This window comes from Monopterus albus, unplaced genomic scaffold (assembly GCF_001952655.1).
Source record: "Monopterus albus unplaced genomic scaffold, M_albus_1.0 scaffold242.1, whole genome shotgun sequence".
Taxonomy (NCBI): Eukaryota; Metazoa; Chordata; class Actinopteri; order Synbranchiformes; family Synbranchidae; genus Monopterus; species Monopterus albus.
In genome coordinates, this window is record NW_018128122.1 from 234,756 (window position 1) to 261,161 (window position 26,406).

Consider the following 26,406-nt stretch of genomic DNA (forward strand, 5'->3'; position numbering starts at 1 on the left):
ATCAGTGAAGCAAGCCATCATTAGGCTGAAAAAACAAAACAAACCCATCAGAGAGATAGCAAAAACATTAGGCGTGGCCAAAACAACTGTTTGGAACATTCTTAAAAAGAAGGAACGCACCAGTGAGCTCAGCAACACCAAAAGACCCGGAAGACCACGGAAAACAACTGTGGTGGATGACCGAAGAATTCTTTCCCTGGTGAAGAAAACACCCTTCACAACAGTTGGCCAGATCAAGAACACTCTCCAGGAGGTAGGTGTATGTGTGTCAAAGTCAACAATCAAGAGAAGACTTCACCAGAGTGAATACAGAGGGTTCACCACAAGATGTAAACCATTGGTGAGCCCCAAAAACAGGAAGGCCAGATTAGAGTTTGCCAAACGACATCTAAAAAAGCCTTCACAGTTCTGGAACAACATCCTATGGACAGATGAGACCAAGATCAACTTGTACCAGAGTGATGGGAAGAGAAGAGTATGGAGAAGGAAAGGAACTGCTCATGATCCTAAGCATACCACGTCATCAGTGAAGCATGGTGGTGGTAGTGTCATGGCGTGGGCATGTATGGCTGCCCATGGAACTGGGTCTCTTGTATTTATTGATGATGTGACTGCTGTCAGCAGGGTGAATTCTGAAGTGTTTCGGGCAATATTATCTGCTCATATTCAGCCAAATGCTTCAGAACTCATTGGACGACGCTTCACAGTGCAGATGGACAATGACCCAAAGCATACTGCAAAAGCAACCAAAGAGTTTTTTAAGGGAAAGAAGTGGAATGTTATGCAATGGCCAAGTCAATCACCTGACCTGAATCCGATTGAGCATGCATTTCACTTGCTGAAGACAAAACTGAAGGGAAAATGTCCCAATATTTATGGACCTGACTGTATGTAATTTTATACATTTTGGGAATGATGCACCACCACTTCAGCCAGCAACTTCTATGAATCAACTTCATGTGGAGGTAGCACTAATTAATAGAACTCTTTTTAAATAAACTTTGGAGGTGGAAATCAAGCAATTTTTCAAGGCAAACATGTACAGGATCAATGTATTAGAAATTCATGGAGTACAGGTCTGGCATTATCTAAGTCATGTGCCCTACTTTGCCTTGCAAACTCTCAAAGCACAGTTATCTAACATACCGTCTTCTTGGGCTCCACTGTTCTAGGGGGCTGAGCTTTCTCTCCATTCAGAATATTATTCCAAGATGGTATAGAAGCTGGAGCTTTGGACTCTGAGGCACGGGAAAACACAATGTAATGAATGAACACAACATCTTTCCATTCTTTCCATGTAGAAACTACTATCAGTGATGCAGCTGCAGTTAGGATGAATGAACACATGACTGAGTGTGTGTGTATACACATATATATATATATATATATATTATATTCTGGATGCATTAATTACTATATCAGTGTACTCATTAACAAAAGTTGCTGTCTTACCATTTGCTTTATGCAGTTGTACAAAATTTCATTATTTTTTTTCATTAACAGTACAACGGCAGGGTTTTCCCTGGTGGGGGGATATTTATTCAAAGGAATTTATAACTTGTATTCGTATTATTTATGCTATGTCAATTAATTAGCTTCCTTGGCTAATGTAACTTAGCTAATTCAGTACGGTACATGTTAGCTACGTTAGCAATTTGGGCTACATTCTTCTATCTCTGTTGTTACCATTAACAAGAATTACTCCCCAACCAAGTTACTGCGTACTTCATGTATTCTCTGTGGAGGCTAAACTTATCGAGGCCTGTAACTACCACCCTAAGTTCACAGTATAAAGAAATATCCATTCAGCTGGGTGATGCTGCCAGTTACACAAATGTTTGTCCAAACACTGATTGTTGACAGGTCATTCCTGTTGCCAGCTTACGTTTCATTTTGAGATCAAGTCACCTCTCTGTTATTTTTCAGTGCATATAACTCACCATTGTTTTTACATTCATTCTGAGATGTCGATCTTTTACATTCATTTGGCTTAGGCGCTCCACAAAAATCACTTCTATAGCAGGGAAAACCCCGAACAAAGATATTTTGGCTCACCTTCAGTCTTGGCCTGCCTTAGTTTCCCCAGAGCAGAGGCCAGGGAAGATTTGGGGCAATCGTATGGAATGACAGAGAGGGTTTTCCCATGTGGAATGAATAACTTGTTGGAATACCTCCACAGCTAAGCCAGAGAGAAGGGAAAGTCGAACACACATTAAATGTACAAGTAAACAGAATATGATTCTAACCAACTGCTCTATTTGTGATTCAAAATTAAGACTGTAAACTGCAATAAAGTTGTGAGGAGGAACAGTGAGCCCAGTCACAGTGGAGAGCAGGCACAATGTTCTACCAAAGTCATACAGTCCTCCATCAGCACTCAGCAGCTGGAAGGACAGGGAACCTTGGCCTACAGTAATAACAATAAGGGAAGCCTGAGTGGCTGGTTCATGCATACTTCTAATGGCAGCAAAAAAAAGGTTATGTTCATACTGGTGATTATCCCATATGAGCCTCAGGGCCGTTTCTAGCATGGTTAAAAATCATTAACAATATATTATTTCATCCACTGATCATAAAAGAGCTTGCTGTTTTACATGTATCTAATACATTAAAAGTTTCCCCTGCCATTTCTTTCCCTGCCTGAAGTGTCTGGAAATTGGTATTCCAAATGCAGAGAAAGTCTGAGAAAAAAAATAAATGAATAAAAATAATAATAAATCACACTCACGTCAGATACTGGAGTCACACAGCTTCATGTCATCATTCTAATATGAACACAAGGCCCACAAGTCAAAAATCAATGCAGCTGAATGCTAGCATTCTGCTGGTCTTTGTTTTAGTTCTAAGAACTTGAATAAACAAACAAACAAAAAAAAAAAAAATTCAAGCACTATTACCCTGTATCACCTGATGCTTGCCCCAATCTCTACTTACTGCACATTTTGCCAATGCAAACATTCTTTTGTCAAGACTGACTAAGCAGAGTTGTCTCTTTTGTGCATTATTTGTTCAGTTTAATGTTTGTACAATGCCAATAAGACCGATAGGCCAACCAAGACAGAAAACACAGGCAAGTAAGCAAAATAGCAAAACTGCTCCATTCCTCTTGAACATAATGAAGAATATCAACTGCAGACCTTTCTAAAGTATAACTTTTGACTTGTAAAAGCACAGATGTTACTAATATTAATTGTCTTTATTCAATTTAAGTGCAATGATCTCTGCTGTGCCACAGACATAGTATACTGTTTCAGAACTTAACAAAATTCATTCTTTGCAGTTTGTATTGACAAGAATGATACAATAAAAGTTGATCAGACTTTTTATTTTATTAATTTTTTGTCATTAAGATGACCTCTTTCTACAGTGGACCCAAGACTGACTTCATTAAGCTCTGTCATGCTTAAAATTTTACCTTTTATTTGTGTTAAAACTGAGACAACCAGCCAGATCCTCTGGCTTATTATATTTGAAAACCTCACACAGATTGTCATAGTAGAGCAGCTGTTGTTTTCAGTCAAGGTTGTGTAACTAAACAGCATTTACCTTTACTGGCTCCAGCAGAGGGGTGTGGAACTCCAACAACAGCGACATGAGCCTCATCCAGGACCAGGGCTGATGCGGCCTCTAGCAGGCCGACGCCAACAGGTAGGACCAACAGCAGACTACGAGGCAGCGGAAGAGCATGAGCCCCCTCGTCAGCCCCGAGACCCCGCAGAGAGACTACACTCTGGTACACGTGACCGTTGGGGTCTGGGTGGCAGGAAAAGGATGAGGCACACAAGAATTATTGAAAGAGGAGACAATGAAAAATACTAACGACAAGCTCACCTATCTTGCATGTAACATCTTGTGTTTATACACCATAGTGTATAACAAAACAACAAATTTTTATCATAAGCGTTAGTGTCATTTCATTACAAGATTATACTCTACTGAACTCAATGGATCAGCATTAGCTGCACAGCTAAGTAACACTAAGTTACATGGCATGGGGCTCTTGTTTGCAGTAATGGGTTTTCATTGACTGCGCTGTTCATCCTAAGCAACCTTAAAAAACATGGCACAAAGTCCTTCTCAGCTCAGCAGTACTGCACAGTGGCTAGACAGCAGGCACTAGCTGCTGACTGTGAGTCAAAGTTGACTCATGAGTTACTCTCCAAACACCTGAATTAATACTATAATGCTTTATCTTACTTCTTGAACCAAATAGCAATTTCTATGTAAGAGTATATTAAATTTAACTCCGAGTAAAACCAGAACTCATCTCAAAATAACTTGCATCCTCATTCATTTTTTCATACACCCACTCATTTGCTGTTGGCTTTTCTGTCCCCAGTGGTCAGAAAATAACACACAACCAGGATCATTCACTTCTCTATGCAGTAATGCTGAATGTGCAGGATGTCTTGTCCATGGCTGAGCTCTAATACTGGAGAAACCATTCTTACACAGGACAAACTGGCACTGTGGAGGACAGGTTTTGAAGTGCACCCTCTAACACCCATCCACCTTTAATGCAAATATTCTAAATGAAAAGAGATCAAGCTGTTGCCACTGGCCAACACTATCAGTTAATACTTTTTTTTTTCATTTTTATTACAAATTCATGTCCTGCCACTGGCCAGCACTGTCAGTTAATACATTTGTTTTTCATTTTTATTACAAATTCATGTCACTCACTATGCATTTTCAAGTCTATTTTAATAGCTAGCTTGTGCTGTCAAATACCAACACTAAAAATATTTTCACATGAAACTCAGACATACAGAGATAAAGCAGGAAGATCTGTTTGTCCCTGCAGGAGACGGAGAAACTGAGTGGGGCGAGACCAGGCTCCTCTCTCTCTAACCGGTACCGCTGTAGGCCGTTTGGATTCAGTCTCTGCAGGTAGAGGAAATGATCTCCTTTCTGTGGGAATACAGTGACAACCAATGACGGAAACAGGCATTTAGAAATACCAGAAACTAAAGAGTTGATGCTCATGTAAATAGGAAAAACATGACAGACAAAATTTGTTACTTGAAAAATGGGTCAAAAAATTCATGCAAGTCACATACATCTTTGTGTTTGCGCTGTAAACAAGCATGCTCTGAAATCTTTACAAATTATTGTAATACAAGGGCAATTAACACTTAAATTCACGTGGAACCGCATGCTCTTGATGTCTCAAGTATAATTCCAGAGCAATTAAAATGATGTTACCTGTTCAGTTGTGAAGATGACAAACTGCTGTGTCTCAGCCACTATGCTGGTGCTCCACCTAATGACAACACACAGAATCATTAACATGCTTCTAGAGACAACAGCACTAGGCACTGCGTTCTGTGTTTGAAACATCAGTCCACATAAATCTGTTGCCTGAATGATAAAGTTGTAGCACCGAAATATTACACCTCCCGGGGAGATTCTGGACCTCGCTCTGAATCCAGATTTTAAGACAAGGGGTTTACTGGAGCTGTAAGATATAACAATACTGACCTGATAGCCTCTTCTTGATCCAGGATTTCCTTTATGGGCTGCTGGGGAGCAGAAAGCAGAGAGTCCAGCAGACTCACAGCTCCTCTCTGGAACAAGACCACAGGCTCCCACCCTTGTTGACAGTGGACTCTCCAGACATCTGATGTCACCTGGACAGAACAGATACAGAGGAGGCAGAAATGAGAATGTGTAATGTTTTTACATCAATTGGAACGCGTAATATTTAGAGTTGGTTGCTCTGAATACTACAGAGAATTCTCAGATTAAGATACCCAAAGAAACAGGTAGATTAAATATCTTGTATCATGTCAGCAGTGGAAACAAATAAAACCAATTTTCCTTCAGGTGTCTGTAACTTGGGTTAAGCACTATGGAAAAGTTCAAATGGAGCAGAGGCAAGGTGCTTTAAGACTGCAAATAACATTTGGCATGCTTGACGTGACTGTCTCACAAAAGAGGAGATGACTATCCATGTTCAGACTTACAGTTGCTTTAAAGGTCTTATCCAGGAGAACGGCATCTTCCTTCCAAATTCTGATCACCTTTAAAAACAACAATTAAAAAGTCATTAAAATATTACAAATAGTTCTGAAAGGTCAGATCTACAGAAAAATCTATACCAATAAAAAAAAGGACTACATACTGTAATTATAGTGGTCAAACCTTAAAAATGGTACATAGTGAACCACTATAACAACACACTCAAATAGAAATGACAATACAAGCCTGATAAAACAGGTGGATGGGAGATTGAATAAACTCACAAACACACTTAGATTAGGGAAGAAATGACACTTCGGTCACTGTTTTCTCAATAAATTTAGTGATGACGGTGCTTCACAGTTCACTGACTTCTCTAATTGTAGGGAAGCCAGAGGGCGTCTGCACACATATGTACAAGACTGGCAGGAAAGGTCTACCTTGTTGTCTGAGACTGCCACATATTCCTTGGTCTGTGAGTTGAAGACTGCTGAACAGGTCAGAGTTTGTCCTTGTTTGACTGTCCAGCTGCCCAGCAGCTTTTGGTCTGACACCTGTAACAACAGGGAAACTAACTTCACTTTCTCAGAGTGTATTACGTATAGTAACAGTTTCCCTCCATATACTGCTAAAAGGGAGCCAGGTTAACAATGCCATTAAGACTACCAAGATAACTTATGGCCTAAAGTAAAATCAGCTCTTGTTCCTGTGGCAAAACCAAATTCATTTTAAAAGTATGGCAGTGTAATCTTGTAACTGTCTTATCCCATTCACACAAAGCTGTAAGGTTAACTTGAGTTATTTCTAGTTGCAATGTTTTTATCCGGGTCAGGACTGTTTGCTACAGGCTACAACCAGTCATGCTGGTTTGACAGTAAGAAAAGCTGACACAAACAATGATGATATATACAGCTATACCAGCTACTAGCTAATTACACGCTAAGATAGCTTTAAAAAATGAAGCTAAATGTGCGTACCTCTCCAGCAAGGCATATATTGATGTAGCTAAGCTTAGCTAACATTTGCCTCATTTTCGAACTCGCATGATGTTTATTACAAACTGTGCGACTCCTACTGTATATTTTCACGGAGAATGAGTTAAACTACTATCACAGCTAAAGTCTTGCCTTGTCGATGGTTTCTGCCACTATTGCTGAAAGAAACGTAGATACTAACACGAGTTATACATGTCGCACCGATCAGCTGGCAAAGGTTAGGAGAGCCTCTTCAAAACAAACACTATACCATACCTTGTACAGCATGACAGATCTGGTTGAGTCAGTGACAACCACATGGTCGCTGTCTCTCCCCTCTTCGATACCTTGAATACTTGAATTTGACAGATTTTGCGCTGGAACAAGTCCGCACAACGTGTAGCCTTCATACAGCGCGGCCATGCTGGACCAGAAGGAAGTGATCCGCCTCTTCTCTTCTTCGCTTTGTTTTATGGCGGATTGTGAACCAATGGTTAAGGTGCATATCGCCACCTACTGTATTGGAGTATGTAGGGTCATTGCATTGAATTGCCTGAATTCCAGGACTGAATTAAAACAAGCAAACCCTATATTCAAGTGGCATTCAGGTTGTTATTTACTCTTGAGACACCAAAAGGACTACAAGAGACACATAGAAAATAAGAGACACAAAATGTCATGGTTTGGCTTTACTTCCGCCTGAGAGCTTTTATTTTGGTTACTCCCTGCCCTGCATCATCTCACCTGCCCCAGCTTTACCTCAGTACATAATCACTGTTCATTGTTTTCACCTGCTGCTCATTATTTCCCAGTCTGCAGCCATATATACCTCCTCCTTTCCTTCAGTCATTTGCTGGTCCATTAATGTATTGATGCTAATGCTCACTCTTTTCTCAAGGCTTGCCACACCCTATTTTTCTTGTCTTGTTCCTCGGCACTGACAACACTTCTACCTTCATCTCCTCACCTGTGAGTTCCTGAATTCTCAGCAGCACTGGCATGTCTCTTGTCCTGCATTACCTGCTGTGTGTCCCAGGTGCTTCAGCCATACCTCCACTCCCTGGCCTCCTCGACTCACCTGTGTGTCCCTGGTTCCACAGCCACTTCTCTGCCCACTCAACCTATCTGTGGGTTCCTTGTGCTCCAGCTACACTGACTCACCTGTGTACTCCTAGCCCTGCAGCTCCATCTAGGTTCTGTCCTGCAAGTTTGACTTCCCGGAGTGCCTCTGGCACCACAGTTACACTTTATTTAAAGAATAATGAAAGAAGCAAAGACTTTCTAAGCTCCATTCTGGCCTGGTCTGCATTTTGGGTCCTAGCCCTGTGTGAGCGCCGAAACACAAAATGACTACAAAGAGAAAATTAACATAAAAGGAAGAAAAGGGACAACTACAGATGTTGCATCCTTTTTAATTTTGTGCGTCTTTCATGGCTGGGGGAGCCTTTTACCTGACTATGTATGAATAATACACTTTGTTAATCAGGACAGTGGTCGGTAAAATGTCTGAAATGTTGAACTTGTGTTACATACAACAAAAATATGTCTTGAGTGAGATCATATTCTTTAAATTTAGAGGTCAGAACATTCCAACACTTCCATAATAGTGATTTATTCATCAGCGGAGATTTGATCTGCTGCTGCTTCAGCACTGATCAATTTCAGATGGAAGTGAACCTGAACGTAACTGATATTCAGCGGCACCGGGCACTAGAAAGAGACAGAGATACACAGAACAGGTTAGAATAGGCACACATACTACCATAGAGGTAAAGTTACTTAATAACATTATAGTCATATAAATGTCTTTATGATTTTTATTTTTTTCTTCTTTTATATCCTTTCTTTTTTTTCTTTTTTGTATGGACTTTGAGTCTGCTAATAAAGGATGATGATGATGATGATGAGTCAGAATAACAGGTTATCAAAGAAAACAAAACAAAAGTGTTAAAACACATTTGAACTTTCAGGGAAATAATTTTGGTATTAAATAATTGGATAATGCTGTACTGGATGTTTTAATTATAGTGAACATAATCTATGTTATTTGGAGTTTTTAAAACATGGTAAAATTCTTTAAAATTTGGCAGGTGAACTTAAATAAATGATACAGCAAAGCTGGTGCCTCTGATGCCTCAAACATGCAAAAAATAAAATAAATTACTTTTTGGCAGTTTTTTAGGTTATATTGTCTTTTTCATGAAATACTCCTTACATTCAAAGCACTCTGGTATTTTGAGTTTCCCATCGATGCACTGGGATGGCACTGCGTAGCCACAATTCCTGGCCTTGTCCAAGCAGTAGACAGAGACAATGTCCTTGTGTAAGACTCTGTTGGGGCGCAGGTTTTCAATCCAGAGTTTTTGTCTTTTGTATAATATCCTTCCTCTCTGTATGTCAACACTGCAAGGAGCTGAAAATCATAAGGAGAAAAAAAAAATCATTATACTGGAGATAGTGTTTTACAGTTTTTCACGAAGACGTAAGATTGACATCCTTGTTGTCTGACATACTTCACTTGTAAAATCCCTGTAATGCTGACTGTGATTCTACCTTTGCAGGATGGCTTTTCAGACCAGCTCCCATCCTGCTGACAAACAATCTGCAGACTTCCTTCCAATACGTAGTCTCCATGGCAGCCATATCTGATAACTTCCATGAAGTCGTAGTCTCTGTCGTCATTGTTTGACATGTAACCTTTGTAGATATTTTCTGGGGGAGGGCAGGTCATCACTGCAAAGGAACAAGTTGATTTATTCATTTGAGAAACTCCTAATGAAATCAGACTTCATATTGTCTGTCACTATGTGTGTGTCATAGTTGACCAGTGGTTTGCCAAATATCCCACGATTTTGCAAGCTGAACTGTAGTGAAAGATTTCTTCTGAAGACAGAATGTGGTACAGTTGTGTCTAATTGTTTATTTGTCATTACCGTTGTATAGGTTGGGTGTGAGATAACTGGGTTTTGCAGTTAAAATTATTAAACCAGTTATTACCACTTGGGATTATGTGATGTTGGGAGTATCACTGAATATTTCTCATGTCAGTCTCCCCTCTCTTTACTGAGAGTAGTCAGAAAACTCAGAAGTAAAACTGAATATATTGATACTTGATCTGAAATAGTGGAAAATTAGAAACTTTTACTTTGTTAAACTCTGTGTATAACTTTTTAATCAAAAATATTTATGTTGGAATTTGAATCTTGGACAGAAACAGATACAATATTTATTGTATGTACTGTACAATTATCTTTTGTCTTCTACTGTATGTGTGATGTGTGTGATACTGTATTTAAAAAATGGAAATTTGAACATCTATAATTTTTTAAACCTGGGCATATTTACAGAAGCAGACCTTGAAGTGAGATTGTTTTCTCACTGTTGATACTGTAGGTCAAGAATGAACTTCAACCTTCAGTATTAGAAAGAAATTCAGAAACATCACAACAGTGCTGTGTATGGACATGCTTTATTACTAGAATAATAATGTACTATTTTTACCTGCTTACATCCTACAGTAAATATTTGAAGTAATGGTTGGGATCAGTAAATACATCTTGCAGTGCCACTTTAATTATTCTTTGCACCAGTACAGCAGTGTCAGGTCCGCTCGGCGCGACCTGCCTCTCTTTCTTCTTTCCCTCTCCTGCTCTCCCTGTTTGCGGGATCAACGCCTCAGCTGTGTCACATCGGGTAATTAGTGACTCGTGGGTCGGTGCGCACACCTGAGGCGTATTCCGGTGATTTGTTGGCTTCCTTATTTATACCTCTGGCAGACGCTCTGTCGTGGCCGCAGCATTGCGACATGTAATGGACAATACTTACACTATGTACGTTACAAATGTTGTGTTTGACCCGCATTTTTAGACGTGTGTAAGATGCTACGCTGACAGTATCTGTGCGTTTTGGCTTGACCTTATCACGCTAATTATGCGGTTAGCAACACAAATACGTGCTCTGTCTTCCACGCTGACAGTCTCTGTGCTGTGGATTACATTGTTTACGTTGGTTCTTTTTGTTCACCTGTCCGTTCTCATCCTCCTGCTATCCTAGTTCCTGTCGTTAGTTTGTGTGTTTACCGTCCTGGTCTCCTTAGTCATCACCGCCCTTCCCTTGTTGTATGTATTATGGACCCTGTTATGTTGTCATTTTGTTTTTATTCTATTAAACCACCTTTTTTGTACTAGCACCTGGGTCAGCCATCTTGAGTCCAACCCCAGTTCTCCCTCACCCTCCTGGTGAGGGGGACTAAACCATAACAAGCAGCTCCTGCTTTTTCACCCTTCATACCTTGACATTCAGGTGTCTTGGTCCAGGTGCCACTTGCAGTGCACTCTGCTCTTGCGTCGCCAATTACTACATATGGAGGTCGGCACTTGTACGTCCCTGTGACGCCATAATCAGTGGTGTTCCCTCTGATCAACTTGTCATAGACTATCATCCCAAACTGTGGGATCGGCGCAAGACCACAGGACACAGCTATGAGAAAATAAAGACAATATACAAATGTATGTACATGTACTGGCATAAACATTAATTGCTTATATTGCATGTGTGGTTTTGTTATTGTTTATATGTATGTATGTATTTTATGTTACTGAGATGAATATTACTGAGTGAATTTCTCATTTGTGTGCCAGTCCCCAGAGACTGCAGAAAATTTTGTATGAGAGCAACTGTATACTGTATGTTTTACTGTATCATTTCTTTTTTATTTTTTATTTTTTATTTTCCTGGTCTTGCAGAAGGATACAGTGAATTACATACGCTTGCACTCTGGTACCAGTGCACTCCATGTTCCATTGGCTTGGCACACAGCAGTGCTGGCTCCAGTCAAAACGAACCTGTGCAGAGCAGCCATATCATTCTGTCAGTTCACGCTTAGATTGCAAATAAATGGCCAAAATATATGGTGATTCACTCAAATCAGGTTAAATGCATTTGAAGCCAAATGTTGATGGATCAGAACTGGTCAGATGCACATGAACATAGATAGTTGATTATAATGAAACTAGTGCATATGTGACAGTTTTAGAAAGCAGATTACATAGACAACATTTTAAAATTCATCAAAATGCCTGCACTTTAAATAATGGATCTTTAGACGTGTTGAAGATTTTGTTTTCAAAAACTTTTACTTTAAGCAATTCCAGCTTTTACTTTTCTTTTCATGCTGCTTACACGATGATGCTAGCTGCCAACAATTTAATACTGCTGATTATAGGTTCTTTATTTGCACACCAAAAATATCACTAGGACCAGCAAGGTGGCTGGGAGGCTTCAAACTGCACATCAGCAGCGTCTCTACTCTTTAACTGTATCAGAAGTCTCAGATTTTTTTTAGCTGCTTATCCTTAATATTTAAGAAACTCATTGTTTTTGCTTTACCCTTCATGACAAGTGTAGTTGATCGTACTCTGGTACACTGTATCTTCATAGTATATCTCTCCATTAGACAGTAGATCAGGAAAGGGACACGTTTTTGCTGCGGAAGAAAATGCAGAGAGCACATGCGTAAATAGTTTTGCTTATGAATAACACATAGAAAATAGAGGTGCATGTTTTCTGTAGCTGCTGTAGCCAAGTAGAACCTTAATGAAATGTTGTCTGTTATCTATTATGTATGCTAATGAACAAATAACTACTATTACATATTCAGATTTCACAGCATAAAAGATAAACGTACAGTATATTTGTTAAAACACCCAGGTTTTATACACATGTATAATACAAATAATCAAAGAGTATAGTAATGAGAGTCTGCTAGAAATGGTTTACATTGCTTCAGATAATAAATAAATTAAAACTATTCTTTCTCCAAATCTACTGCAGTTTTCCATTCCACATCAAAAGGTGAACTGCAATTAAAATATAAAATAAGACAGAAATAAGTCTTCACTTATTATAAAATTTGAAAACAGTTACAGGGACATCAGAAATAATTCAAAAGTAACTGATTATTGCCATTTCATTTACATTACTACACGGCTATGTTAGCATTAAAAGTAAAAACTTCCTTAAAAATAATAATGTGTACTAGAAAATTTCATTACAGTTAAACTTGGCAATTAACTCAAGTGTGCACAGTTGCAGTACAACATGTTCTGTCATAAGACCCTAACTTCTCACTAGAATAATAGAGACCCACGTATGCATTTTAATTTGGTTTTTGCCCATTGTCCACTGTCGGTGCAGACAATCGTCCGAGGGCCCAACACTGGGGTGTATCCTTGTTTACAGGACAGCGCTAACACCGCGCCAGGATTAAAGAACCTCTGGATTTCGTCCATCTCAATGTTGGCAGCCAGCTGAGGCCTAGAACATACTGTGGGGGAACATGGATTTAATGATAATTGTGCACAGACTCTCACACTGAAAAAAATAAAGTCAGGAGATACCACCACAAACTAAAGAACATTGGGGTTATTAATACAGTAATTCACCATTCACTCTGATCTTAAATGCATATGCTTACCCTGAAAAGAGGTGTGTGTTGAAAGTTATGCCACAAGACAAATGAGGACCATCAAATATTTTCTACAAAAATATTTAATGCAGCTCATTTAGAGTAATATTTACTGAAAGCTGGTTATTCTGAGGAGTGTAACTCTCTTCAGAGCCACATTTGGCCCACTTTTCTCAACATGGTGTAAATTCCTATGGCACATCATTGTCAATCATTAGTTTCAACAGTGTGACTGATTAATTTGAAGGACACATGACACTTAAAGCTAAATATTCATCCATTTCAGATAAACATTCTTTTAGCCTTTTGAGATTTGGCAACATTTGACAAGGAAAAAATAACCAAAAATCTTAGCAATGGAGATCGAACAGTGACATAATACATGTGTAAACATACAGTGAAAGCCAAACCAAATAAAAGCCAGTAACATAAGCAAATACCATTGTCATTTTGAGATGTCACAGCAGAAAGAAATACAAATGGACACAGCAGAAACAAAGCCAGCATGTGATCCATCCTTGTACAGACGGTCCTCACGTCTCTCCTGTAGTCTCTGGTTCAGATACACAACCCCTGTCCCCACGCTCACTGCTGTTTGTATTCCTCTAAAGGTAAACAGATAACAGACTGTAATCCATGCAACATTTACTGGAAGGGGAAGTCTCTAGCAGTGGACTTTCTCTTGGTGTTGCAACACAGTAAACAACAAAGCAGCAACATAATGTTTTTATTTCCAGACCTTGTGTCTTTAGGCCCAGTTTATTCTTGTTTAAATTTGAATCAAGCTTTGCGTTATGTGACAAATATACATCAAAACAAATGAAGACAACAGAAACATGAGTGCTACATTCCTGACACATTTTAAAGGACAGTTGACTATGTGACCTCAGTATAAAAAAAAAAAAATCTTTTCCTTTCGCTCCCAGTTAGATTCAGACGGAGCTGCCTTGCTGTTGTCACCAGCAGGCTAGATTACCACACTTCCCTTTTTACTGGTTTCATTTGAATCAGAATGCAATGGCTCAGCTGGTGACCTGTTTATTGCAGAACAGAATTTAGGATTTGGCTCTCGAGTGTGTGCACGTTTAGTTTAGTTTATTTCAAGCATGTAAAGAATAAAATAGCATTACAGAAATAAAACTGTGAGAAAAGAAAAAAAAGGTAGTGCATATACAATACAAGAAGAAAAAAAAACTAATAACAATATAAAGACAAAATAGTATACAATTCAGTCATATCACATTCATGAAGTAAACTACAAATACTACCACCATTGTATGCTTGAAAGGGAGTAGAAAGAAGTACAGACTTATCTAGTTCTACCCCCTTTCTTAGACCATGGTATAGTTATGCCAGCGCCATCGACCCTGCCAACAACCACCCAAGCCCACCAAAAACTGCCAAGGACCAGCCCCGACATGCACCCAACATCCAGCACCAAAAAAGCTGTTAAATTTGTTTACTACATCCTCCATTGTGTTGACAGGCTTATCATTATCAACAAAACAGTGAGGATAGTTCTCCTTACTATGGCAGTTTCTAATTAAACTGTTTAATATATTCCAAGTACCTCTCATATTGTTTATCAATATTATTTCTTATTTTCCATTAATATTTCTACTGTTACACATTCCAACAAATTATCCACTACTGTTGACAACTTGTCCACTATCTTATATCTAAAGTTTTTATCTACATACAGTGCCACACCACCTCCCAACTTCGTTTCTCTGTTTACACATACCATGCCATATCCATTTAGTTCAAAATCCATGCCCCTTACATTGTTAATCCAAGTTTCAGAAATTGCAATTATATTAAATGAATGTAAGAGACCACTGAGATAGTGTTTTATATTATGGAAATTAGCATATAAACTTTTACTGTTAAAGTGAATCATAGATATTCTGCTTTCAGTTTTAATTTGGCTGTTGAACTGTTTATCTGTATAGTAAAGACATTTGTTGTTATCTGCCTGTATCCGTGTTATAGCTTAAACGTTTTTATTTTACATTTTCAAATGCTTCTGTATGAGACTGTGCTCTTTCCTACACTTTTCATGGAGTGTTTTTCTTCTCTTTTTAATGTGAACAGCAATAAAGCAAGTGAGACGAGCTGAGATTTACCAAGGTAGATAATGTAAACAAATATGCACACCAATACTGGGGACAATATACAATACAATAATACAATATACCACACAATACTGGGTAAAGGCAAGAGATTCAAACATTATTAACATATGAATTGGTATGAGATGTGCTGGGAATGAAACTCAGGGCGATATTGAAAGGTATGTCTGTTCTCTCTGTTCTTACTGTAGTCTAAAATTAGCCTCTAGTTCTGATGTCGCTTTATATTGAATGCTGCTATAAAACGTCTGTTAATTTTCATTTAACTAAAATTTTTAGTTATCAAGATTTCATCTTATCATATAGCAGACTGCAAATGTCACATGATCTAAAAGTAGCACTCCACCAGTTTACAGACATAATGAAAACATCTTTTCATTGTTATATGAATAGTATTACTTTATTAGTATTGAAAATGACAGACAAAAATGAGAGACCCATTTGACCACTATCAAGGGTAACCTCTGTCTTGTAGCATATCTTACAGAAGAATTATTCTGATTCCAATCAATCATATCTGGTGTTTGTGGTGTTTCAGGTCATTCAGTGTGGTTTGTCGGGGTTGCAGGGGGTGAAGCAGCACACATTGCAATTTCTGATGGAAGGGTTGTGTGCCTTAAGTTGTACTCCAGCCTTCCTGGTTCTAAAAGCAAGAAAAAGAAAAAGAAGGGCAGTTATATTATTGCAACCATAAAATATGTTTTATTTAGTTTTAAAATCTGACTTTCATTTTTTGATAAATGTGCACTGGTTAGTCTTGAGTGCAGCAGCTTGAATTAGATTTATTGAGCTGACAAAAACTCACCCTCAAAGCATTCTGGGATGGGGAGGGCTCCATCGTTACAGGTGCTGGCCACAGGGTAGCCACAGCTCTCAGCTTTGTTCAGACAATAGAAGACAACAGGTTCCCCGTGGATGACTCTGTTGGGCTTCAAGTCTTCAATCCAGAGCTTCTTGGCATTGTAGAAGATACGACCTCTTTTGATGCCAACTGTGCAGGGAGCTGTGGGAAGAAACAGCACTTATAGCAGCTAAGGCATGTTTTCTTGCAACACTGCAAGTCCAGTCAGTAGGTTGTATTATTACTATTGGTTTGAAGCTAATTTCCACACCCACATTTGTCTAAAAGCAGTGCCGAGGGCTGACAGGAAATTATTTTTTCTCTTTATGAACTTATTCCTTTTTGGAATCGAGACTGGAGACTCTGCCACAGTCTCAGCATATCTGAACACTAAATTACTACTGCAATGCTGAATGCAGAATATTTTGCACTCATGAAATAAAATATACAAAGTTAGCCCAAGGGTTGCTTTAACCATTTGATTTTAACACAACTCACCTCTGCAGACTGGCTGGGCAGACCAGTTTCCTGTATTTTGGCACTGTATCTGAGCCTCACCCTCCAGGACATAGTGTTCATTGCAAGCATATTTGACCTTCTCCTTGTAGCCATGTTGCCTCATCACAGCAAAGGTGATGAAGCCATTTGGTATACCTGCTGGAATGGGGCAGCTCACCTCTGGGATGATCAAAAACAAGTCAAGAATGTGAGGTAATATTATTTAGTATCTATAGCTGCAAAGGGTGGGTTAAGACAAAATTACAGAAAACATTTTAAAGAGCTGGCAGACTGCTGAAACTGTAACAAACTGTATGGTAACTAACCACAAAGAAGAAAAACTGATGAAAGAGTAAAGAATACTGAAAAGTACCTCGGCACACTGGTGGCTCAGTTGTACTTCTATTAGCCATGCAGGATCCTCTTTCATAAGTTGGTGCTTTAGGTGGGTTACACTCATATGTCCAGCTTTGTCCATAACTGACGGTTCCAGTAAATGGCTTATCATGGACAACTCTCCCATCTGTAGGTGGCTTCGGCAAAGGACAATTCACAGCTGTGTAGAAAACAACAACAACAACAACAACAAAAATGGCAGTCAAGTCATACTGACATTAACTCTGAAAAGTGAATTCTACTTTGTCAGGCTTTAGAATTCAACAACATCCACACTGTCTTATTTAGAGTGTGCTGCCTTTACAGCAGGCAACACAAATTAGCTCTAGTTTAACAAATAATGAAATTTTACATGCCACTTTAAAAGTCAAGCACACACTGCTGTCTTTTAACAATGAGTAAAGGAAGAATCTGGTCAAAATAGTTGAATACAAATACAGTAGCCCAATGAAGTAAATGCAAGTGCATTAATAAGAAAAAGGAAAACACCTCCTATTGACACTATACATGATGTGCAATTGCTGTTGTGTTTGCGCTCCACTGAACACTGATGACCATTGCCACTACTTTTTTACTTCAGTACCTTTGCAGAGGGGTGGTGGGTTGCTCCAGGTGCCATCATGTAAACATCTGGCTTCATTGGCTCCTTGTATGATGTAGCTGATTAACAAAAGTTTATATTAGGGAAACACACAATGTGTAATGTTTGTAACTGTAAAATGACTTTCACTGTCATTCAGGTTTACCCATCATCACATGTGTAGTTAAGCACACTCTTGAATGGCACTTCAGTCTTTCCCATTGCTAATGGCTGCAGAGGCCTGGAGATTGGGCACGTCTTAGCTATAGAAATACAAGATAATAAAATATTGACAATACTGAATCTACACGTCTTGGGTGGAAATCCAAGGCACTTTAATGAATATGACCTCTGTAGGTTTGATGACAGCAGTTATTCACTGGTAGAGAGAATAAACAGCAGGATAACTGACAACTTATTCCTGATAAATACAGTATGTTGGTTCTTTCTATTTAGTGACCCTCCATGGCTGAAAGGTCTGTACAGCAACATTTGGACCTCATCATGTGTCTGATGAGACAAAGACATTCATGGAGTGAACTAAACCTTTCAACACAGTGCAATGATTTCTCTGGAGACTGTGGGAGGCATTATTTAATTTTCTTGATCAGCAGAAGCAAAATATGCTTTTAGACTACATTTCTCACACTTTTTATTTTTGGATATTTTCAGAACTGTCATTTTACAGCTCTGCAGCACCAAGAGCACACAGGCAAAACCTGCATAGAGCACCAAATTCTTTTAACTCACGGGAACATGCCAGGTTTGACTGTGTCCACTCCCCTGTGTCTGTGCAGGCTATCCGTCCAGGGGTTGCTGTTGAAGGCAAGTATCCCCTGTCACACGAGAGGGTCACCTCTTCTCCAACCTCATACACTCTTTTTAGGGCTGACGCATCAATCCCGTCAGTGATAGGTGGGCGGCCACATACTGGTTACAGACAAATTAATGCATTAGGAGCAGGAGTCACGGTTATAATTTGTGACATAGTACAGCAACAATAATTAACAGCTCTTAATTTATTGTGTAGATCTCAGTGTTGTGAACTGTCATAAAAGCTGTGCACACTTAAGTTTTGATATGAAGCCATCAACCATGTGATTGAGGTGCATAATATTCAGACATCCAAAGAAATGAAGGCATACATGCAGCACATTACCAGTAAGCACAATAAATACTTTCATACTCAAATACAAATGATCACACTCCATTTTACCTCTTTTGGATGATACAGTTGTGTAGAAAGCTACTTGGCAGATGATCAAAAAAGCCAAAGCCGAAGTCATCTTGTTGTGAAGTCTCCTCAGGATCCCTTTGTATCTGACTGGGGATGTGGCCAGCATAAGGGCTGCTGGGTAAATAGATCCTTGATAGCCTGCTCCAATTAGATGCCAGTAAGCTCTTATTGACTGAGCACAAAGGTCTTAACTCACGCATGTTTAGCTAAAGTTGATCAATAACCTTGATTTGGTACAAAAGCCAGCAGCAGACACACAGAATGAACTTATAAATAATGAAAAAAAAGAGACTCCCAAAAGACTGTGCACACACACACACACACACACACACACTCACACACCCACACACCCATGAACTGTAGTGCATACAGATTTTATACAGATCTTTGAAGAACAGTATGTTAATTGAACCACTAGATGCCCTTAGTGGGACTGAACATACAAGAAGAAATAATCATGTTTATTAAAAAAGTAGAAACTATGTGCCCTGCAGAACATAATGTATCACCTACAGTAACCGGGCCAAATGATTTCTTGATTTCCATTAATAATGGATGTCCTTTATGGGTGTCTTCAACCAGGCCGTTAGGCTGCATTATTTGATTAAAATAAATATAATTCCTCTTGTGCCTTTACCATGTGGTAGGAGCTTTAAATGGGCTTCAGCTCATTATTAGCTATTTACATGATTTCATTTGCAAATATTTGTCCTTCACATAAGATAGATTGAGATGGTCATCTGCTGTGCTGGTCACTGAACCTACATGAACTGTTAACCCTAGAAACATTTGAGAAATAGCAAGCAGGCCAAGAGAGTTGATGAACCCGCCACAGCTGTGAGAAAATATGCAAGAATCCAGTCAAGCAAAACTCAGCAGTAGCCCCATGTGTGCAAGTAAGGAATCCAGTTATGTTTATAAGAAATATAACTACAACAAAAGATCTTTAAGGGCAGTCTGACAAACTGAAGTAAGTACATCATCAGAAACAAACGCTGCTTAAATGGAAGCTAACGTGTGCTCACGTAAGTCCTGGACTTCAGGCCTGATGACATTGACGTTTCAAATTTTCCAGAAGAAAGTATGTTCATCCACATCTGGTATAAACATCTCAGAGGTTAGACTTGGGAAGACTGAAGTAAAGGGGTACATACAAATTTATTGAGAACAGTGAGAATCCAGTTTGCCACCGCTACACTAAAAATACTAGCTATCTACTCATGCATGTTGCTACTTGTGCTGTCATATAATGGTTAATCTAATTTGCATTCTAATGTTTTATCTATATATGCATTTTAGTGTTTCATCCATCTTTGTGCGCTGTGTTGCCATTGCATATGAAAAAAAAAGTGCTATATAAATAAACTTGCCTTTGCATAGTAAAAATCTTAAAAGCATAGAGCTGGCACTTGTGAACTGAAGCCACTACAGCACAAACCGTGTAGACTGCTGTGCTGAACATAATGTAGTCTACACCTGCAGTGCGACGTTTTTCCACACGATGACACCACATCCCAATTTCCAGTGGCCTCCTCCCTCCCCCGACGGTGCCTGTTGCGTCATGTCAACTGGAGTAACAAGAAGGAAGAGGAGCCGAGCAGCGTCAAGTTACACAGAAGATACATACACCCCAAGCAGGAAGTGTGTCTTAGAAATAAACTTGGCCAGCCCTCAGCGTTGAACCACCAGAGTACCTTTGGAACAACTGTGCAACTATTGACCAGAGCACTACTGGCAGTTTCAGCATCTCCTGAAATTGTGGGAAAAGAATTGCATGCAAAATGTGCATGCAGTTTTACTTTTACTTTTACTTTTACTTTGAAGTGAGACCGGATGCAGAAGTTTTTTTTTTAAATTGCGGCCACCTTGACAGCGCGCAGAGCTGTCAGTGGAGCAGCCCTGTGTTCACGCCAGGCAGGGAAAGCCCTTAGACAGCAAGTCTCCAGTGTGGACCGCCGCTCTGCGCACCGCTGGCTCAACGCTGAGGGCTGCGCGTCTAAACTGACTGAAATCGCTCCAGGACAGCAAAGCAAAGCTGTAGCATTGATTTGTTTTAGGGGGACATGGCAGATGTAAGTTTAAACGAGTCGTCCACCGAGGACGTAGCGAACAGGTTTGCTCGCAAAGGAGCTTTGAGGCAAAAAAATGTCTACGAAATCAAGAACCATAAATTCCTACCCAGGTTCTTCAAGCAGCCGACTTTCTGCAGCCACTGCACCGACTTCATCTGGTAAGCCTTCCGTCTCCCCACTGCTGCCTGTTGCATACTGGATAACTTCAGTCTAGTGCGCTCTGCTCGATGATGTAACACAACTTCAGGCTGACTTTGCTTTCTTAATCTTGCAATCTGTACACTTTGGACACACTTTCTGAAATGTAAAGCGATAGTATATACAAGTCTATAAAGTGTTATCGCGATTAAATTTTATTCCGGGGAATCTCAATATGTCGAAATTTTGTCCAGGCAGTCCTATATGGGTGGAGTTAAGCTGTTCATTATGTTATTACTGTAGAGTAGGATATAATGTCTGTAGGGGAGGGAGTGAAACTTGTATACAGGTTTGAGACTTTATAGTCCCTCTCTGATTCAGGGTTTCGCCTAAACACTGTCTAATGGAGTTATTTTCATTTTTGTGGAACTATATGGCCCCAGAAAATCTCATCCATGTGTGAGACAACCTGAATGGAGCATGAATACAAGATTGGCAGTGTATCAGCCTTGACAGGCAGCTAAATGACACATGTGCCAGCTGTTAATATCCACTGTTTTGTTGCTGTCCCTGTGCAGTTACTGAGACTGGATCTGGTTAAAGTCTGTGGATGACTAATAGGTTTATCTTTCCTGGAGTGTTGCTATGTTATTAAATCCTTCCATGTCAAACCACTGGGTTTTACAAGACACAGCAACTCAAGTATTTGCATAGCTGCTCACAGTCTAGAATTTTGTGGAAGATTCTGCAGTTTCCTGGCAGTGTGAGCTCATATAGTAAAGCCCTTCACCTACAGTGAAATGTTTGCACATGGTGTTCATTTAAAAACACACTTGAAGTGGGCAGTCACTTTGCACTTCGACAGTGTTTCCTTTATGCTGCAGTTGTTTTCATTAGTGGCTCACGGGTAGAAAATGTATATGGAACGTGTGACACAACATTAGTTTCTGAATGTTACATCTAGACTGATTATAAGAGTGCATTCAGATCTTTATCCACTTATCTCGTTCCATTTCCTTCTCTCCCTGGATGTAACTTAAGGTCAGTATTTCAAAGCTGAAAAGTCACTGAACACCCTTAAACATGATCTCCCAGACTTCTGTTTAGTGTTCGGTTTACTTTTAGAGGCTGTTCATGTGCTGTCATGCTGTTTAGCTAGTGAGAAGTCAGTCTAGGTAGAGCTTGACTGCAGGTGCAGTAAACTTGCAGAGAGCTTGGCAGAGTTACTCCCACGTTTACAGCTACTGTTGAAGGCGGGAGTGTGGCTTATAGGCCTATAACCAGAGTGACCCGTGCCCTCCCAAACACAGCTCCTTAGCAAAGCACACACTCAACATGCTGTAAAAATTAAAAGGCAAGCAACATGTTAGAGAACCCCTTCATCCAGTTTGTGATTTTTTAAATTAGGTTGTATTTTGCATAGTTTTAAGTATGTAACTTACAGTTTTAGCTTCAGTTGTGGATTTCATAGTTTTGGTACCGATAGGGAACAAGAAACCTAACATTAATTGTCAATTTTTTACTTTTCACATACTAGAAACTTACATAAAACTTTAAAAATTGCATGCATATACTGTATATTTGTACACATGATACTTATTTTTAGGTGTATATTTGTACTCAAGTGCAAAGTTTTTCCATTAAAGTGGGGGATTAAATACAAGTCAGTCATTTGACAGAGGCAGAACTAGCCTGCAAAAACTCAGTTCTCAAAAACAGCAATAATAAAAGTGATAAAATGGGGGAATTATTACTTAACATAAGCAAAATTATCTGCCAACATAACAGGAAACTTTCAGTTGCCAAGACTTTTAGAAACAAGTATAAATATCTACTCTCAAGAACTCAGATTAGTGTGTGTATACCTGAACCGAGCCCGACGGGACCTGTCGGTACCTCGGTTTAGGCTGGGTTTGGACAGAAATTTTGAAATTATGTTCGCGTGTTGGTCAGGTTTGGACATGTAGGTCAAACTTTAGGCTAGACGGCTGGAGGACTCAAACCTGCTTCACGCAATGATAAGGGGAAAAACACTGTATGAACTCGAGTGCATTGGGCTCCGTTCAACCTCGGACATTATATACTGTTAGCTTGTCGGGCACGGGTCAGGTTCGGACAGAAATATACAGCCCAAGATACCTTAAATCTTACTTAGAGTTCACTTATTGCAGTACATGGCCAAATGTGTGTGAACACCTGAACATTACAACTTTGGAACCAGCCACAGCAGCATTAGTAAAGTCGGACGCTGATGCTGGCCTGGCTCACAACTCATCCTAAAGTTATGGTCAGAGTCATAGGTCATTGCTGCAGAACGTCCTCCATACCAAGCACAGATAACCATGGACACGGCTTTGTGCACAGAGGCACTGTCATGTTGAAACAGGAAGGGCCTTCCGTAAACTGTAGGCATGGAGCTGGAAGTACACTGTTGTCAGCATTACATTCTGGCTTTCATTGCTTTTAAGTAGTCACTCAAAGTGTGGTTAAGAGTTGTGTTGTTTTAAATATTTATTTTACTGTTTTGGTCGGGGACAGTGAAAGTAAGTGCCCCTAGCAGACCGTGAAGAGTTTTAATCACAGCTCCCTTGTTCAGTAATGGTGTATATAAAGCAAATTTACGATGGCCGAGTGCCTTGGAATGAATAAACCTATGTGTATGTTTGAATGAATCAGCTTTACTGTGTGTATGTGTGTTTAACAGAGAGAAATTAAACAACTATTTAATTCAGCTTTATTTGTTTTCACAGGGGGTTTGGAAAACAAGGGTTCCAGTGCCAAGGTAAAACAAAACTGACTGATTCTTTCACTTATTGCATGTGACATATACAGTATGTCATAGGCAGAAACTCAGGAAATCTCTTTGAAGGAAAGTTTGTCATTTTGCAAGTTTGCCCACATTTTACTATTCCCTTTGCTGTACACTTGACTTTTTTTTTGCTGTTGTATTTGATGTTTTTGTACAGATGACATGAGAAATGGACATTTGACAACCCGTGCGAAAAACTGATTTGTTTGTGAATGTAGTTATTTCTATTAGCTGCTGTCTTAGGAAGATAATCATGTAAAGGAAAATATGAGCAACTCAACACCCCTGTCCTTAGTGCATACTCATCACACTCATTGTGTCAAATTACTAATAACATTCATTCATCGTGCACCGACATTATTTCCGACCTGCTCACAATTTGAATGTTGTATTGCAGACATGGCATTATTTGTTTACCCACAGTCAGGATAGTGTTATTATGGTCATAATGCATGTAAATCATCTGACCAGAGGGAAATAAGCCTAGAATAATATTGCCTTTTATTATTTTAGAGCATAACAAGTTTGGCAGCAAAGAAGTGAGAAGAGATTTCCTGTTAGTTTTCCTTTGAGCTCATTGCACGGCGCTAGATTAGATTTTAAAATTATTATAACAGAAACAAACAGAATTTAATATGGTATTTAACTGTTCATTAGAGTGAAGTGCTTCCTAAAGAGTGAAGCTTTTGCTTATGCTTTGGATCTGACCAAGGAAGTAATAGATCTGTGAAGGGCATTAACTGTGTAAGCTGAGGACAAAAGAATGACAGGTATTTTAGAGAACAGGTGGCACATGAAGTGAAAGAGGAGAGAAGAGACGCATAGGGAAAGTAAAATGCTGCAGCTAACGTCAGGCTCTAAATGACCAACTTCATATTAAAAGTAGATTTCATTTCAACCTGCCATGTGGAGATTCAGCATACACCAACTCTCAGAATTTCTCATCTAATGTGGAAACTCTGGGCTTGCCAAAGTATGTCTCTGGCTGCTAGCGCCCAGGTAACAGTCCAGATGATGTCAATCTCTTGTTTCGCTTAGTTATGGATGCTTCTATCTTCTTTTAGCATGTTTATCAAAAGTCAGTCTTCAGCACATACTGCAACATTGAGATTTGCAGGGTTTTCTTGTTTGCATTGAAGAAAAAACCTTTTTTATTCACTTTCAAAAAACAGCAATCTGGGATTAATCAAGTATTCTGATTCAGATTCTGTCTTGCAAACAAACAAAAGTTATATTTGCATTCAGAGTTTCTCACTTGTCTATACACCTGAGTTCTAACAAATGTGTGGAGGGTATTTCTTTTCTTCATGTAACATTTGCAAAGCAAATTTTAAAATATTTTAGATCCTGCATTGTTACCTCTGCCAAGGTGAAGGTTATGTGTTTTCCAGCGTTTGTTGGTTTGTTTATTTGTTGGCTGGTTGTTTTGTGCACAGCATAACTCAAAAGGTAATGAATGGATTTTGATGAAATATTTTGGAGAGGCAGGGTCTGGCCAGGATCCAGGATTTATTTATTTATTTTACAGGATTTTTCGCCATTGTGCGATAGGGCCAATTTCTTTTAACTTCTAACTCTATACATAATGCCTATAATGTTTGGACAAAAATTGCACAATAACATCCACATAAGATTTACCACACACCAAAGTCTGATCTGGATCCAATTAATATTCTGAATCTGTTGATCCAGAATGTTCACATTTATAGGGCTCATATAAAAACTCATTACTGTGAGATAACAAATACTGCTACAGACCTGCAATTGAGATCAAATTCTAGCTGAAACCGAGACAGATTTGATGTATACTAAGCTACATCCTGAAGAAAACCGCCATTATTGTTTTTCTTGAATAACTTTCAAGCTAATAATGATATCGATGTGATTCCAAATGTAGGTTTTCATGGTCATGGTATCATATTGTGAGGGTCATGTGCGGCCTTTTGTATATGGACAAACAAAATGTTGATCCACTCATAAAAGCATTGTTCCATAGCACTACTAGTGGTCGAAAACACCACAAGGTACCTTTAAAATCACATTCAGAATTTTACATTCTCACATATTACAAAGTATCATTTCTGGTCCAGTTTGTGAAAATGAGAGTTGGATTATAAAATTTGTTGCTGCTAAACAGTTTTTATCTGAAGCAGGTGTGATAATAATGTTAAATAAGACAGAAAAACAGAAAAACTTACATGGAATAAATGACTTAATTAGAGGTTTTATAGATAGATTTCTACTTATGGAGCTGTCGAACAGAAGACAGTCTCTCTCTGTTGGAGACTAAACACAGACATGC

General features: G+C 39.1%; 4 protein-coding genes across 4 annotated transcripts in view; 1 reads left to right on the forward strand and 3 right to left on the reverse strand.

Moving 5' to 3' along the window:
- nol11 (nucleolar protein 11) overlaps positions 1-7,632 on the reverse strand; it is a 13,588-nt gene extending 5,956 nt beyond the window's left edge. The window contains exons 1-10 of the mRNA XM_020620592.1: positions 7,212-7,632; positions 6,402-6,515; positions 5,967-6,023; positions 5,482-5,630; positions 5,206-5,263; positions 4,770-4,911; positions 3,547-3,753; positions 2,608-2,681; positions 2,056-2,179; positions 1,147-1,238 (exon numbers count right to left, since the gene is read on the reverse strand). Of these exons, the coding sequence (XP_020476248.1) occupies positions 1,147-1,238; positions 2,056-2,179; positions 2,608-2,681; positions 3,547-3,753; positions 4,770-4,911; positions 5,206-5,263; positions 5,482-5,630; positions 5,967-6,023; positions 6,402-6,515; positions 7,212-7,358 (1,164 nt within the window). The 5' untranslated portion in view covers positions 7,359-7,632. The remainder of the gene's footprint in view (positions 1-1,146; positions 1,239-2,055; positions 2,180-2,607; positions 2,682-3,546; positions 3,754-4,769; positions 4,912-5,205; positions 5,264-5,481; positions 5,631-5,966; positions 6,024-6,401; positions 6,516-7,211) is intronic.
- Positions 7,633-8,331: 699 nt separating this feature from the next.
- Positions 8,332-14,027, reverse strand: LOC109972006 (beta-2-glycoprotein 1-like). Its single transcript, XM_020620591.1, has 8 exons — positions 13,842-14,027; positions 13,084-13,260; positions 12,324-12,420; positions 11,703-11,779; positions 11,226-11,414; positions 9,489-9,668; positions 9,151-9,348; positions 8,332-8,645 (listed from the first exon to the last, which is right to left on the reverse strand). The coding sequence occupies exons 1-8, from the start codon at positions 13,915-13,917 to the stop codon at positions 8,581-8,583; spliced, it is 1,059 nt and encodes a 352-aa protein (XP_020476247.1). The 5' UTR covers positions 13,918-14,027; the 3' UTR covers positions 8,332-8,580.
- A 1,934-nt stretch (positions 14,028-15,961) lies between these two features.
- On the reverse strand, positions 15,962-21,512 carry LOC109971998 (beta-2-glycoprotein 1-like). The gene is made up of 11 exons (XM_020620577.1): positions 21,264-21,512; positions 20,524-20,653; positions 20,111-20,218; positions 19,065-19,223; positions 18,599-18,778; positions 18,015-18,111; positions 17,852-17,928; positions 17,246-17,428; positions 16,873-17,052; positions 16,339-16,536; positions 15,962-16,176 (listed from the first exon to the last, which is right to left on the reverse strand). Exons 4-11 carry the CDS (start codon positions 19,189-19,191, stop codon positions 16,073-16,075), a joined length of 1,146 nt encoding a protein of 381 aa, XP_020476233.1. The 5' UTR covers positions 19,192-19,223; positions 20,111-20,218; positions 20,524-20,653; positions 21,264-21,512; the 3' UTR covers positions 15,962-16,072.
- Positions 20,968-26,406, forward strand: part of LOC109971994 (protein kinase C alpha type-like) — a 130,429-nt gene continuing 124,990 nt past the window's right edge. The window contains exons 1-2 of the mRNA XM_020620573.1: positions 20,968-21,315; positions 24,046-24,077. Of these exons, the coding sequence (XP_020476229.1) occupies positions 21,149-21,315; positions 24,046-24,077 (199 nt within the window). The 5' untranslated portion in view covers positions 20,968-21,148. The remainder of the gene's footprint in view (positions 21,316-24,045; positions 24,078-26,406) is intronic.